At 42.0% G+C, this 14,606-nt stretch overlaps 1 protein-coding gene across 9 annotated transcripts in view; it reads right to left on the minus strand.

Annotated features, from left to right (window-relative positions):
* Window positions 1-1,120: 1,120 nt before the first annotated feature.
* Window positions 1,121-14,606, minus strand: part of ANO4 (anoctamin 4) — a 292,125-nt gene continuing 278,639 nt past the window's right edge. For 7 of the 9 annotated variants that reach the window (XM_048835453.2, XM_048835454.2, XM_048835452.2 and 4 more), the window contains 4 exons: window positions 13,604-13,723; window positions 9,244-9,349; window positions 5,826-6,021; window positions 1,121-1,823 (listed from right to left, as the gene is read on the minus strand). In XM_048835453.2, coding sequence (XP_048691410.1) covers window positions 5,830-6,021; window positions 9,244-9,349; window positions 13,604-13,723 — 418 coding nt within the window. In that variant the 3' untranslated portion in view covers window positions 1,121-1,823; window positions 5,826-5,829. Of the gene's footprint in view, window positions 1,824-5,825; window positions 6,022-9,243; window positions 9,350-13,600; window positions 13,724-14,606 lie in introns of those variants that run through there. The other 2 variants (XM_048835448.2, XM_048835456.2) reach the window with 2 other exon arrangements.

Here is a 14,606-nt window from a genome sequence, read left to right on the forward strand (position 1 = left end):
GAGCTCACTTTGGGCTAATGGTGCACCAGCACTGAGGCTCCCCTACTACAAGCTGAATTCACGAAAGAGCTGAACTGACTAAGAGCTGAAATCACTGAGCGTTGTGTTAAGTAGTGGGGGAGCCTGAAGATATATTGTGGAGCAGTTTGCGGGATGGCTGGAGTGGACAGGCTGGTGGAGCAGTTCATAGGACGGCGGGAGCTGCTTGTGGGATGCGGAGCGGAGCAGTTCGTGGGACGGTGGGAGCTGCTTGTGGGCCGTGGAGCCGAGCAAAGCAGTTTGTAGGGCAGCTGGTGGAGCGGAGCGAAGGCCTATGGAGCTGTGGGGCGGTCAGCTTCAGATCATGTAAGGTGCCCCTTACCTCTCTCCTTCCCTCCCCCCATCTCCACCCAGGTTGGGAGATAAAGCTCTGCAGATAAACTTTCGAACTTTGGGGCTGCCCTGACCAGGGACAGAGACTTTTGGGTCATTGGACTTTTGGGACTTTGGGTGATTTGGGATTGCTGGACTCAAGAACCATAGGGAAAGGGCATGCCCCAATTTGCTTGGGGTGGGTTTTTTTGCTCATGGGTTGTGTTATGAATCCTGTTGGTGGTGTTTCCCCAACATAATGCCACATTGTTTCTATCTGTTATTAAAAGGCTTTTTGCTACACTCAGACTATGTGCTTGCGAGAGGGGAAGTATTGCCTCTTGGAGGCGTGCAGCGGGGATGGTATATATTTGTCCCAGGTCACTGGGTGGGAGCTCGGGCTGGTTTGCATTGTGTTATTGGAATGGATCCCCTAGATATTGAACCCGGCCCTTGTTGCTGCCAACTCTGACGGGAAAAAGGGTTACATAAATAAATCCCCCCACTGTATTTTTCACTGAATGCATCCAATGAAGTGAGCTGTAGCTCACGAAAGCTTATGCTCAAATAAATTTGTTAGTCTCTAAGGTGCCACAAGTCCTCCTTTTCTTAATTCATCAGAGTAAATAAATACACAATGGATTTACAGAGAAAGTGTTAAGATAGGGTCTTGATCATTTTGGGCTTGCATTTGTATTTCGCCTCAGATTTGTCCCTCTGCTCAAAATTAGATAACATAAGATGACTTACAAAAGCTCAACAACAAAGATTTCATATGCATAATTTATTTTAAAGTTATTGCAACACATACAAGCGTTAAACATGGCTTTATGTTGATGACGTTTTTATAGGTGCAAAAATTTGACATTCTTTTCCATAGGTTGGTTGTTTTTGCTATTTACAAATAAACAATCTATATACTTTATATATATAGTATATAACATAAGTCTCTGCACAAAGATCTGAAATAAAAAAAGAACTCATTTGTAAACAGGGTTTCAGTTGTCTTATTTGGTGGCTTGAAAATAGATGGTCTTGTAATACTGGGCATTTTTTGTCAGTGTATCCTGGTTTTTAATTTACATTTATTATTCTAAGTTCTGTAAAACGCGCATGGGACAGAATGCAAAAAACGTACCAAACAGGCTGAAAAAACAGTCCCAGTATACAATTTTTCCTTGGTTTTAAAAACTTGAGTATAATTGCCCATAAAATACATGCTAGCTCTGTTGAGAGTGGTCTATGGATATCAGTCATATGCTGGATTGCAAAATGATTTCACAGTAAATCCTCTGAAATGTGCTGTCCTGCTTGCTATGTAAAATGTCTGTGGCATGCATTGAGGTTGCATTTTTTCATTCTCTTCAAGGTAGTGCTCTTGGGATAAGTAAACAGAGTACAGGTCCATGATCGGGAGCCATAAACAAAAACAATACCAGATCAGAAACACACTACAGGAATGCATTTGCTACCTAGAAAACAGAACAATTCAGTTTGCCATTAGAAAGCTACAATTTTTGTTATACATTTGTCTTATTAGCCTCCCTCCAAACACACACACTCACTATTTTCTGTTTGAACTGCTGTATAACAGTGAAAGACAAAGGGGAACTCTGTTGTGCAGAATGGCAGGGCTCATCCCTGTGAGGTGCTGAGTGGATAAATCAATGGAATTAGAGGGTGCTCAGCACCTTCCTGGAGGGTCTCAGGATTTTGCAGGATCAGGCTCAAGGTGAGCCAACTTTGACAGCTTCCAGTGCCAGCTTATGTTCTCGTTTTCAGCAATACCCAAGACAACTTCTAGCAATTTAGAATAATGAAGTATCAACAAAACATAGCTGTGTTGAAAACTGGTCTCAAAAGCAATCCGCAGTTGATTGTATCTTTGCTTCACTTTATTTGATTTGTCATGTTGACCTACTGAGGTTCCTCAAGAGTGAAAATCAGATTGTTATAATATGGCGCAATTCAAAGTTAGGAATGTCTCCAGTGGTGCAAGTAGAATTCATTTCTTACTGGTACGCTGCACTCATGGGAGGGACACAAAGGGGGGCACCAGCTAAAGGGGAGGCACGTGACCTCCCCATGTGACTCCAACCCCCCCGCATCCAGCCTGGGGCCCTCGCACTCTCCCCGTCCCCTCCCCATAATCCATCATATGTTACCTGGGTGGGGGGGCTCTGTCCTCCTCCCGCTGCGCTGAAGACTTCTGAACTGCAGGGCTCTCTGGAACCACAGTGGCGAAAGGAGCAGAATGTGGGGCCGCCGAGTGGCCCCACGCCAGCAGCTCCTCTGGTGCAGATGTACTGCCCCCAACCCCGCCCCAGCCCTGTCCCTAGCGGAGCTGCTATACAAACCCCAGACAGGAGACATAGCTTCAAGAAAGGGCTGGGGGCGGGGCTGGGGGCGGTACAGCCATGCCGGAGGAGTTGCGTGTTCTGTTTCTCCTGTGTCTTTCCAGTACAGAGTGCCAGCCATAAATATCTTACTGGTACGGTGAACTGGACCATACCACCGTACTTGCACCACTGAATGTCTCTGATCTAAACTGCCAGAGCGATATCTCACTGGAGGAGGTTTGCATAGCTTAAAACACATATATAAGACTGTGATTCAGGTGTGACTTGCATCTGATTTTACTATTTAGCAAACTCTTTCTGAAAGTCTGTCACCTGTGATTTTAAAGTTGCTTATACAGTTTTTGCAAACAAATTAATCTCAGTCTATTTAATCTACTTGTTTATATGAACTTGGCCTTAATATGCTTTGCACGAGCATTAGCGGCTGAGCAGTCAGCATTTGCCATTGCTGTGTAAGCCACATACACCTTGCAGCGGTGATTGGGAAACAAATAGCCATCCAACACATGTGTATCTTCTGGCGCATTACGTTGCATAAAGAAAGGTTACTCACTCGTACAGTAATGGAGATTTTCAAGATGTGTGGTCCCTATCTATAATCCACTTGAGGTGTGCATGGGTTCCATGTGCCTGGAAGATTCGTGCTAGCAGTGGCCATCGATCTGCACCTGGCATCCTTCTCTTCCTCCTCCTCTAAAAAACTGAGGGCACAAGTGGTGGCATGGACCGACCGCTTCTCTGGTTACCTTTTAATCAGGAATAGCCCTAGGATAAGGCTCTGCAGCAGAGGGGAAGGAGGGCAGGTAGTGGAATACAGATAGGGACCACATACTGCGATGACAGCCACTTCCTGTGGTAATCTTTCTTTCTTTGAGTGACGGTTCCTAAGTGTATTCCAATCTAGGTGATTCACAAGCAGTATTAATTGAGGAGGAGGGTGTGAGGAGCACTTCTGTACCACGGATTAGAGGACAGCTCTGCCAAAGGATGTGTTTGGCAGAATCTTGCACCAGGCAATAATGTTTTGCAAACGTGTGTACGCTGCCGCTATACCGCTCTCCAGAAGAGGGACATCTCAAAGTGAAGCTGCCAGCGTGGCCTGGGTGAGTGGGCCCTCGTGCCTTGTGTGGGAGGAGCTGCTGTTAACTTGTCACAAAGCAGGATGCAGCTTGAAATCCATTGGGAAAGTCCGGAGAAGGGACAGGTCTGTGCCGCCTTCTTCACGGACTTGGTTAAAGTGTTGGCACTCTATTTACTTAGAAAAGTGTTAAATCAAATTGTTTGACTCACATTCCTATTTTGTTTCTAAGGGAATCCCACCAGGTCTACGTTCACTTTGATCTGTATGTCCATTTGTATTCCTATAGATCGGGCTGCTGAGTGACCTGGATGGTGTTTATGCTTTTATATTCTGCAGGCATTTCAGTGTTATTACTTAGGAGTGAGACCCAGCTTACTTTTAACAACATCCAGCCAGCATGTTCTGATTTGTATCACACCATCTGACACTTATTCAGTTGTTGGTTCCTAAGATCGCATGTAATTCGGGTGAGTGGCTTTTGGAATGTTTAACAGTGGAAAGCTGAACACTTTGCAAAATAATTTAGACCTAAATTGTTTATCCCTGAGTCCTTTTAGTCAGATCAGTTATTGGCTGATGTTTGTAGTGACCAATTCTTTTTCCATTACTTGTCCAGAATTATCACCTTATTATTCTGCATGTAGGATTTAATGTCATTTCATATTTTAATGTACCTTTTAAACCTCTTACCACATTTTTGGAGGGATGGTCTCATGAATAAAGAACAAGACTCAGAGTCAGGAGCTCTTGGATGGCTATGTGCTCCCCCCTGGTAATTGTAGCCACCTGTCATTTCATCTTTTGACTGTAAACTCTGTGGGACATGGACCATCTGCTTGTTATGTTTGGGTACAGTATTCCCTAATCCGTGCTGGAGGCCACTAGGTGCTAATGCAGTACAAACAAATCTGGGTTATAGTTCTTCCCCAAACCTCCTGCATGTGACTTTAGGCAAGTCACCTAAGGCTTGAGGTGCTGAGTCCTGGTCAGTCCTCTATGTACCTCAATGGGAGCTGCAGCTGCTCAGCACCTCTGAAAAGCAGGCCACTACTCTGGATAAGATTTTCAAGCACACCTAATGCTAAACACCTAAATCCATAATTGGGCACCTGCCTATTCTTTAGAAGAGCTGTGCAGCCAACTCCTCCAATGGGCTTTTCATCTTCGCACACCTGTGAAACAGGCACAACTTTGCTTGGCAACCACACAGCAGTATTGGGAGACTCAGTTCATTAATGCTTGTGAAGCACTTTAACATGCTTAGACAGAAAGTGCTATAGAAATGTAAATCAATCTATCTTCATGGTGTATGTGGCTGCCTACCACATAATATCTCAGCTCCGTCTACATAAAATCAATAGCAATAATGAAGCCACGAGCGGATTTCCTGGAGTCCCTGCCACTTCTCCCTTTTTGGGGTAAAATCTTTGCTTGGGGTAGGGTTTTTGGTTTTGATTTTTTAGATTTTATTAATTTGCTATTTTGTTTTTGTTGGTTGAGGTTTATAAGGCCGATGGGGGTGTCAATGTTGTGTTATTCTTGCTTTGGTGAAAAGTCTTTTTTTTGAAGACGATGACTTTGCAGCACTTCCTGAAGACAAGACAAGACTCTGGATTTGCCTAATCTCTGGAATTATGATGCATAGCTAGACCCCCTCGACCGAGAATGCTTTGTCCTCAGCTCTCATGTGCTTTGTCCGGGGTTTTGTGATCTGTATTGTCCCAGAGGAGTGTAACTGTTGTGGCGGTTCATAGATTGAAACTGGGTCTTTAATGTGGCTGGGGTTTGATCCATGAATTGCTTTTAAGGTTAGGAACAAGACCTTAAACTGGCCTTGGAAGCTGTCTGGGGTCCAGTGCAGAGACTTTAGTCTGATGTGTGCATTTTGAATAGGGGCACATGCATGCTAACTGCATGCAATATAGTTTTAAGTTGTTCTCATCCACTCCTGACTATTCCCAACCCAGTATAAATCTGGGTTATTGAATAACTAACTAGAATTAATGGTTCCATTTAAATAATTTCTCCCTCACCCAGTCAGGGCCATTCATTGTGATGAGATTTTCCATTTTTCTTCCTCTCCTTCCGTTCTTTCTGCAGACGTTCCAGTTCTGCTTCGTACATCATTTCCTGAATCAGGTACTTTTCTCTCCTCATCCGATCCCTCAGATCTTTCGGAAGGTCTGGGATTAAATACGAAATCAGGTGCTTTATGCAAAAGACAAGGTGCTGTGAAAACAAAAGGATTTAAGAGGGATAAAAAGTATTAATCTTTTTACTACAGTTTCCAGTTTGATTCATTTTTCAAAGGGGAGTAAAATCTCCTAGGTAACAAAAAGATGTTGATCTAGAACTCAAACTTTTATTAAAAATTGAAATATTAAGGCACCAAATCCTGCAGTCCCTCTTCAGGCAGAACTCCAGCCGAAGTCAGCGGAGACCGATGCCTGAGCAAGCACTAAACCACTGCTTGATTTGGCGCAATAATACTGTCACAAAGTTCAGTATAGAAATTAAGGCCTCAATCCTGCTGTGTGATCTGTTAGTTCAGACTCTGGTGTCTGTGCCCTGAAATCAGGTGGACTCTGTCTGGAGGTAGGGGGCCAATGCTAGTGGATCACACTGCAGGAAAGGGGACAAAGGATTTACTCCTTTTTTTACTCTGGAAAAACTCCCAGTGATTTCAGACCCAAGTCATTATTACTGGAAAATAATGCTGCTTTCGAATGTTCTGTACCTCTAATATAAAACCACACTGCAATCTACCTAAAATGTCCCTGTTAAATATCCGGTGCATTTATCAATCATTTTGTCCCTAATGATTTAGGCATATTAGAATAAAAATTGGTGCGGTTGAGGAGAGTTGTTCTGCTCTTCTCTTCTTTTCCATTTTGTTTAATCAAAGAGGTTTTTTGGAGTTTGTTCTATGAAGTTTGGTGAACAATCGGTGGAACCAGAGCCCTCTTCCGTCTCACGTAGACAAATTGGAGATGAAAAAGGATATTTTTCACTCCAATTTGGGCTCTTTAGTTTAAGGGTTACAGAATAGAAGCTGTAGCAACTCTTCCTATGAATTCTCTCGTCAGCAGCAGAAAGATGCAATATCTAAACTGGTGTGTTTTGCTACATCTGAGGGATGATGATCCTTTAGCCTTGGCACATCACTTTCCGTTTTTGTTTGTCTGCAAGATGAATAACTTTTCTTTTAAGAGATACGTCCTAGTATCTATCTTCTGCTGTGTTTGAGCTAAGTCCAAATGCAAAGTAGCCACACCTTAAACTGCTCTACATTAACTCTAGGTTCAGGATGGCGTGTTGCAGTTGTTATTATTTAGTGTAGTTATTTACACTGATCTCCATCTCCAAACTCAATGACAAAGCTTCCCTTAAGTATTTCTGTCTTAGCTAAATCTTTTATGATAATTGTTCTTTCTTTCCAGTAGCACCTACCATAGGTGTCGACTCCGTGGGTGATCCAGGGCTGGAGCACCCACGGAAAAAACCAGGGGGTGCGTAGCACCCACCAGCAGCCAGCTCCCTCCTTGTCTCCCAGCACCTCCTGTCTGCCAGCGGATCCCCTGATCAACTCCTCCCCCTATCTCCCAGCACCTCCCACCTGCCATGATCAGCTGTTTAGCGGCATGCAGGAGGTGCTGGGAGGGAGGGAGGGGGAGGAGCGGGGATGGGGTGTACTCGGGGGAGGGGGCAGAACTGGGTGGGAAGTGAAGCGGGACAGAAGAGGCAGGGTGGTGGTGGGGACTTGGGAGAGGGGTGGGGTGGGGGCAGGGCCTAGGGCGGAGCATGGGCAGGAAGAGGTGGGGTGGGGGTGGAAGTTTTGGGGAAGGGGTTGGGTGGGGGCGGGGCCTGGGGCAAAGCAGGAGATTGAGCACCATTGGGGCCCAGAGGAAGCCAGTGCCTGTGGCACCTACAATGTGCTAGGTGGTTTCCAAACAGAAAGAGAGGCCTGATCCTCTGTCCCATAGAGCTTTTTTTATGTCAACCCAGCGAATAATCCAAGGGTTCTCATTGGATACATCTCTATACTTCTTTCTTTACTCTCTCCCTTCTTGCGCTCTTCACTCCACCCAAGTCCATAACCTAACCACTTCCACAGGCCTTGTACATACTGCAACCGTTTAATCATAGAATCATAGGACTGGAAGGGACCTTGAGAGGTCATCTAGTCCAGTCCCCTGCACTCAAGGCAGGACTAAGTATTATCTAGACCGTTCCTGACAGGTGTTTGTCTAACCTACTCTTAAAAATCTCCAGTGGTGAAGATTCCACAACTTCCCTAGGCAATTTATTCCAGTGCTTAACCACCCTGACAGTTAGGAAGATTTTCCTAATGTCCAAACTAAACTGCCCTTGCTGCAATTTAAGCCCATTGCTTCTTGTCCTCTCCTCAGAGGTTAATGAGAGCCATTTTTCTCCCTCCTCTTTGTAACAACCTTTTATGTACTCGAAAACTGTTATGTCCCCTCTCAGTCTTCTCTCCTCCAGACTAAACAAACCCCATTTTTTCAATCTTCCCTCATAGGTCATGTTTTCTAGACCTTCAATCATTTTTGTTACTCCCCTCTGGACTTTCTCCAAATTCTCCACATCTTTCCTGAAATGTGGCACCCAGAACTGGACACTGTACTACAGCTGAGGTCTAATCAGCGTGGAGTAGAGCAGAAGAATTACTTCTTGTATGTTGCTTATAACACTCCTGCTAATACATCCCAGAATGATGTTTGCTTTTTTTGCAATAGTGTTACACCGTTGACTCATATTTAGCTTGTGATCTGCTATGACCTTTCTGTAGTACTCCTTCCTAGGCAGTCGTTTCCCATTTTGTATGTGTGCATCTGATTGTTCCTTCCTAAGTGGAGTACTTTGTACTTATCCTTATTGAATTTCATCCAGACCATTACTTCAGATCATTTCTCCAGATCATTTTGAATTTTAATCTTATCCTCCAAAGATCTTGCAACCCCTTCCAGCTTGGTATCATCCGCAAACTTTATAATTTATACTTTCTATGCCATTATCTAAGTCACTGATGAAGATATGGAACAGAACCGGATCCAGAACTGATCCCTGTGGGACCCCATTCGATATGCCCTTCCAGCTTGACTGTGAACCACTGATAGCTACTCTCTGGGAATGGTTTTCCAACCAGTTATGCACCCACTTTATATTAGCTCCATCTAGATTGTATTTCCCTAGTTTGTTTAAGAGGAGGTCATGCGAGACAATATCAAAAACCTTACTATAGTCAAGATATGCCACATCTACCACTTCCTCCCTATCCACGTCAAAGAAAGTCATTAGGGTGGTGTGACACAATTTGTTCTTGACAAATCCATGCTGACCGTTATTTATCATCTTATTATCTTCTAGGTGTTTGCAAATTGATTGCTTAATTATTAATTATATCATCTAGTCCCTTATATGAAAACTGACCTCAAATACAATAATAAAAGCCAACCGTGCTGCTAAGACATGCCAGAATTGCAATGTGTAGCCATAGGGTACCGGGGAATGAGGAGGGTCTCGATAGTCTCTGTACCTGAAAAACAAACCGAATGTTGCATTTCAGTACAGTGATAAACTGCTACGCTTCACAGAGAACATAACAGAATGCTATTCTTTGACTATATCCTCCTTGCAACAACAGGGATCTCAAGACAAAAATGATACAAGTTTCTAAAATACTGATTCTTTCCTCACTTCTACCAATGGTAATAATGAATAACTCCACTGAAGTCAATGGGTGAAATCCTGGCCACACAGAAGTCCGTGGGAGTTTTGTCATTGTCTTCAGTGGAGCCAAGATTTCACCCAATGACACCACTCCATGGTAAAACCAGTGTGAGAGGAGAATCAGGTCTACTGTTTTTAAAAACTGTCTTTTGAAGAACCAAGCCCTCAATAAAATAACATTCATATGGATTTGATTTTATTGTCAAAGAGGTAATTCCAAAATAATCCCACAGAAACCTAATCTAAAAAGGAGGGGAAATTTAGCTTCTGCCTAATCTGTTTCCTACACAGGTTTGAAAACTGGGTATGAACAATGTCTGAATATACCATGTTAAGTAATACACAGAAGTTTTTAGCTCTAAGCTAATTTAGAAACAAAAGCAACCCAAACCCACAGGAGAAAGAAGATAAACAAAAACATATTTTTTCTCTGACCGATAGGCCTCAAATTAGAGAGGCATCTATACACAAATGGAATAAATGGTGTTTTGGGATTTCAGTCAGCACTGAATTCTTCTTACATTTCAGCATCTTCAGTGCAAATTGTTTTAGCTGCCCACTTATTCCCTTCTGCAGCCAAAACACTGGCTCCTGAGCATGAAATGTTTTACAAAAGAGGAAGATTAGTGGCTGTTTAAGGACTGTAATAGAAGGCCCTGGCTGGGAACCTTAGCTAGAGATGGGTCTTCTATGAGGTAATCTGGTAATTTTTGTACTTATAAGGGACTAAATAAATACAGCAGCCCAGGAACTAGGGAAGACTTTAACAGATTGTTTTGTGTCTCATATGGAGGGAAAAATCTGGGCTCTGTAACAGCAATGGTAATTTATTAACAGATCTGTCTGCATAAACTGTCTTGCTTGAAAATTAAAGGACTCCTATCCATCATACAAACTACATTGTGGAATACATTTCTCTGTAATTTCTTTGCAGATAAACGATTAAACTAATTTTCATTCCTATCAATATGGGGCTTTAAAGTACAATTGAAATTACCAAGATCAACTGCTGGAAATGGCCCACCTTGATTATCACTACAAAAGGTTCGCCCCCACCCCCGGCCCTCTCCTGCTGGTAATAGCTCACCTTACCTGATCACTCTCGTTAAAGTATGTATGGTAACATCCATTGTTTCATGTTCTCTGTGTATATAAAATCTCCCTACTGTATTTTCCACTGCATGCATCCGATGAAGTGAGACGAAACAATTTATGCTCAAATAAATTTGTTAGTCTCGAAGGTGCCACAAGTACTCCTGTTCTTTTTGTGGATACAGACTAACATGGCTGCTACTGTGAAACCGGTAGAATTCAGGTTCATTAAATGTCTTGTAAACCGATTAAAAGGAAGTCAGTCACACTCTCCATTCCACAGGCAGGGACATATATATTTAATAAGTAAATATACTTGCCAAAGAACATAGCTGTATCTAGTGATTTTGCAGTGGCAGTTTGAATTAGCAAACTGAGATTCAAGTGCCAAATCCTGCTTTAGTTGAAGTGGGTTAAGGCCAATTAGCCTCCCTGTAACAAATGCCAGAGGATGAGAATGAGAGCTAAGACTATCTCCTTTTTAGTTGTTTTTGTGGAAGATTTGTTTAATTGTTGGGCTAAATTTATGGAGTTTCTCCCCCACCCTTTCTTCATGCCAGACAAAATCTTTTATTTGATAAAAGGGCCTGGTTTACAAGTAAGAATTAGTTTATTTTTAGATGATGGGGATGACTTCATTATTAATACTGTGGCAGAGCTCTAGATACCACAATGCTGTGAGCCCTCTGGCAAGAAATGTTTAAGAATATATATGTGATTTATATGACTATTATGGTTATGATAATTATCCTACAGATGTTAGTAGCACGTGTAACCCACACACCTCCTTGGCTGTGGTGTTCTGTCCCACCCAGTGCCACTGAGGCCACTTAGAGAGAGAGCTAAATGAGTCTGCTCTACAGCCTTAGCTAAGAGCCAGCTGGCTTTTAGCTCATGTGGTAGAGGCTCATGCACTAAGCTCCAGAGGTCCCAGGTTCGTTCAATCCCGCCCACTGACAACCAGGGTCTGTTGGTGTTACACATGCATGTGTATCCCAGGCCAAATCCTGAAGTCTGCATTTAGTGCTTACCCAGGGAAATCTCACATTGACCTCAACAGGAGATCTCACTAGCTAACAGCTGCAGAATTTGGAACTCCCTGAAGGAGCGCAACAGCGCTGGTTTCTATTTCTCTAAAATATCAAAAGCAAATATTATTTTAATCTGTAACCCCATTGATATTAAGTGGTGGATGGTCAGAGACAAATCTTATAAAAAATATTAAGATTATTAAGTTGGAATGAAGCCTTTTTTGGCCAGCAGCTCTGTATCACAGAATAGGATATGTATTGATCTAACCTATTTTTAGGGTTATATCCTGCCAAATAGTGTGCAGTAGAGTCTCATAATTGTTTCAGCTCCCTAAATGAAAACATTAACTTCAGAGGAAAACAGCTCAGTTTGCTATAGAAGTGCAAGTAATATTATTTTCAGACTTTTAACAAAATGTCAGGAGTCTTTTCACTGGACACTAAAGTACCCTTGGGCTCTAGAGACCGATCAAAGGATATTTTATTGTTTCATAATAAAGAAGAGGCTTTGCAGTCATTTGAGCTCATGTTCACAAACCAACTCTGCATTATAAAATAACAGCATTACACAGTTGTTCTGCCCAAGTTCCCCCTTGAAACAGAGCATTTTGGGTCATTCCAACAAAATGGAATAAATATTTTGATTTCATGGATGTCAAAATTTTCATTTCGGTCCAAAAAAAAAAAAGTTCCCAACATTACCAAAATGAAACTTTATTGAGTTTCTGTTCTGTGAAAAAATTTGAAGTTTCGACTTTTCATCCAAATTTGGGATGAAAACAAAATGTTGGAATTTCCTGCGGATGCGAAGCCCCTTCAATAATAATACTTAGTGCTTATATGGCCCTTTTCATGTTCAAAGAGCTTGAAAACATTAACAAATTAATTCTTATATATGACTTTTGGGCATAAATAAATGCTATCACCACTAAGAGATGGAGAAACCAAAGAGGGAGGTTAGGAGACTTATTCAAGGACAAATAGAGAGTCTTGTCCTTGCAAAGGTCTTTACCAGGTCTCTGCAACACTGTTTTGATGGAACAATGTGTGTGCATCCACACAGAGCAGATCTTAACACCATTGTTGCACTGGTGTTTTCTGGGTCTTATGAAGCCCTATTGCATAGAGCCAAACACTGTTGCTGGGAGCAGAGGACAGTGGGGAATTTCCATATATGATGCACTCAGTTGTGGGATGGAGCTAGGACTGGTTGAACCAGTGCAATGGAGAGAAACCACTGGAGTTTCTACTAGTTCAGCTTGACTAGGTGTTGTAACCAACCATTAAAACCAGCTCCGACATAAGGCATGGGACAATTATCGTATGGGCACATAAGATGTTGTACAGGTATTGTGAGCACAGGGTGTTTCTTGCAATGGTTTTTCACGTACGGTGAAATTCGCTCCTATGCACAGAGCCTGTATAAGTCCTAGGCATCACATAAGCCATCAAAATAGGGCTTAGGTGGGACTTACATAGTGCATAGACCTATGCAGGCTCTCTGCAGAAAGGTGAATTTTACTCTACAGGTAGAGTGAGCAAGAAAGTCAGCATTAGAACCAGGATTAAAACCCAAGATCAGATCAAGTCTCCTCCACAATCTGTCAGTGAAAATTGAAGGATAAGCAAATAATATGCTTGTGGGCAGTTCTTTTAGTTCTTTTTTTTTTAGAAAGACTTTTTTATGCAAATTTCAGATGTCCTTCAAGATCCTGGCTAGTTGCCAAGGCAGCCTTCCTTATTCCAAAGATTGGGCACCTCCCCACTCGTAGGCACAGTATAAGTGGTGTTCTGTACTTTTTACTCCTTTTACGTATACAAAATGCATTTTTCATTTCATTTTTTAAACTTTGAAAACAAGTCAAGAGAGACTCTAGCATGATGCTTCCACCTGGTGATTTTTTGAAAAGAAAAGGATATTTTGGTGAGATTCTTACCTGCAATATTTTAATGGTGAGCCAGAAAATTCACTTCCATTAGATGTTGGTTCCGAACGGTTTTCAAAGTCGGACACCAGAAATACAGATAGACTGGCATTAACATAGCCTACCATACACCTGGAGAACAAGAAACCCTGAAGTCAGGACACTCAGCCCATACAAATCCCACTTAGGAGGACATTTCTCTCCCTGGTTTCCTAAATCTATACCTAAACAGTGATACCTATTAATATTTGTAAAGCATGTTGTGGTAATTTCTGTCTCCCTCAATCCAAATCTGCTGTTTCATAGATTACTTTTCAAAAATTTGTTAAAGCAAATTCACACCAAAATCCCCTTTTTGCATGCTTAAAAATGCAGAGATTAGCTGACCCAGAAAACAGAGGTAAATCTCAGAGCACCTTAGTTAGTGTAATTTATACCTTCTCCTTCCCTCCCCAATCAATTTAGTTTCACCCTGTATGTAAATTAGATTCCTTTAAAGTACTTAGATTTGCCCCCTCCCACACTGGCACTCATACATCACACCTGAATCTGGAACACTGTGTTCAAATTCTGGTCACTCTATCTAAAAAGTTATGTATGTAACAGAAATAGAAAAGGGTTAAGAGACAGGGAACAAAAATGATTAGAGGCATTGAAAGGCTTCTGTATTAGGAGAAATTACAAAGATGGGGACTGTTTAGCTAGAAGAGTAATGAGAGATGACACAACAGAGATACACAAAATAAAGAATGGCACAAGGGAGATAAATTGGGTCCTCCTATTTACACTTTCTCATAATACAAGGGGACATTCAATGCTGTTGAAAGGCAATAGATTTAAAACTGATAAAGGAAATACCATTTACATCACAATTAACCCATGGAACTCATTGCCACAAGATATCATTATGGCCAAGAGTAGTATTCAAGGAAGGAGTAGACATTTGTTGAATACTGAAACACTCACAGTTATATTAGAAATGATAATTTTAATAAGGAATATAAAACCCATATTT

This window comes from Caretta caretta, chromosome 1 (assembly GCF_965140235.1).
Source record: "Caretta caretta isolate rCarCar2 chromosome 1, rCarCar1.hap1, whole genome shotgun sequence".
Classification (NCBI taxonomy): Eukaryota; Metazoa; Chordata; order Testudines; family Cheloniidae; genus Caretta; species Caretta caretta.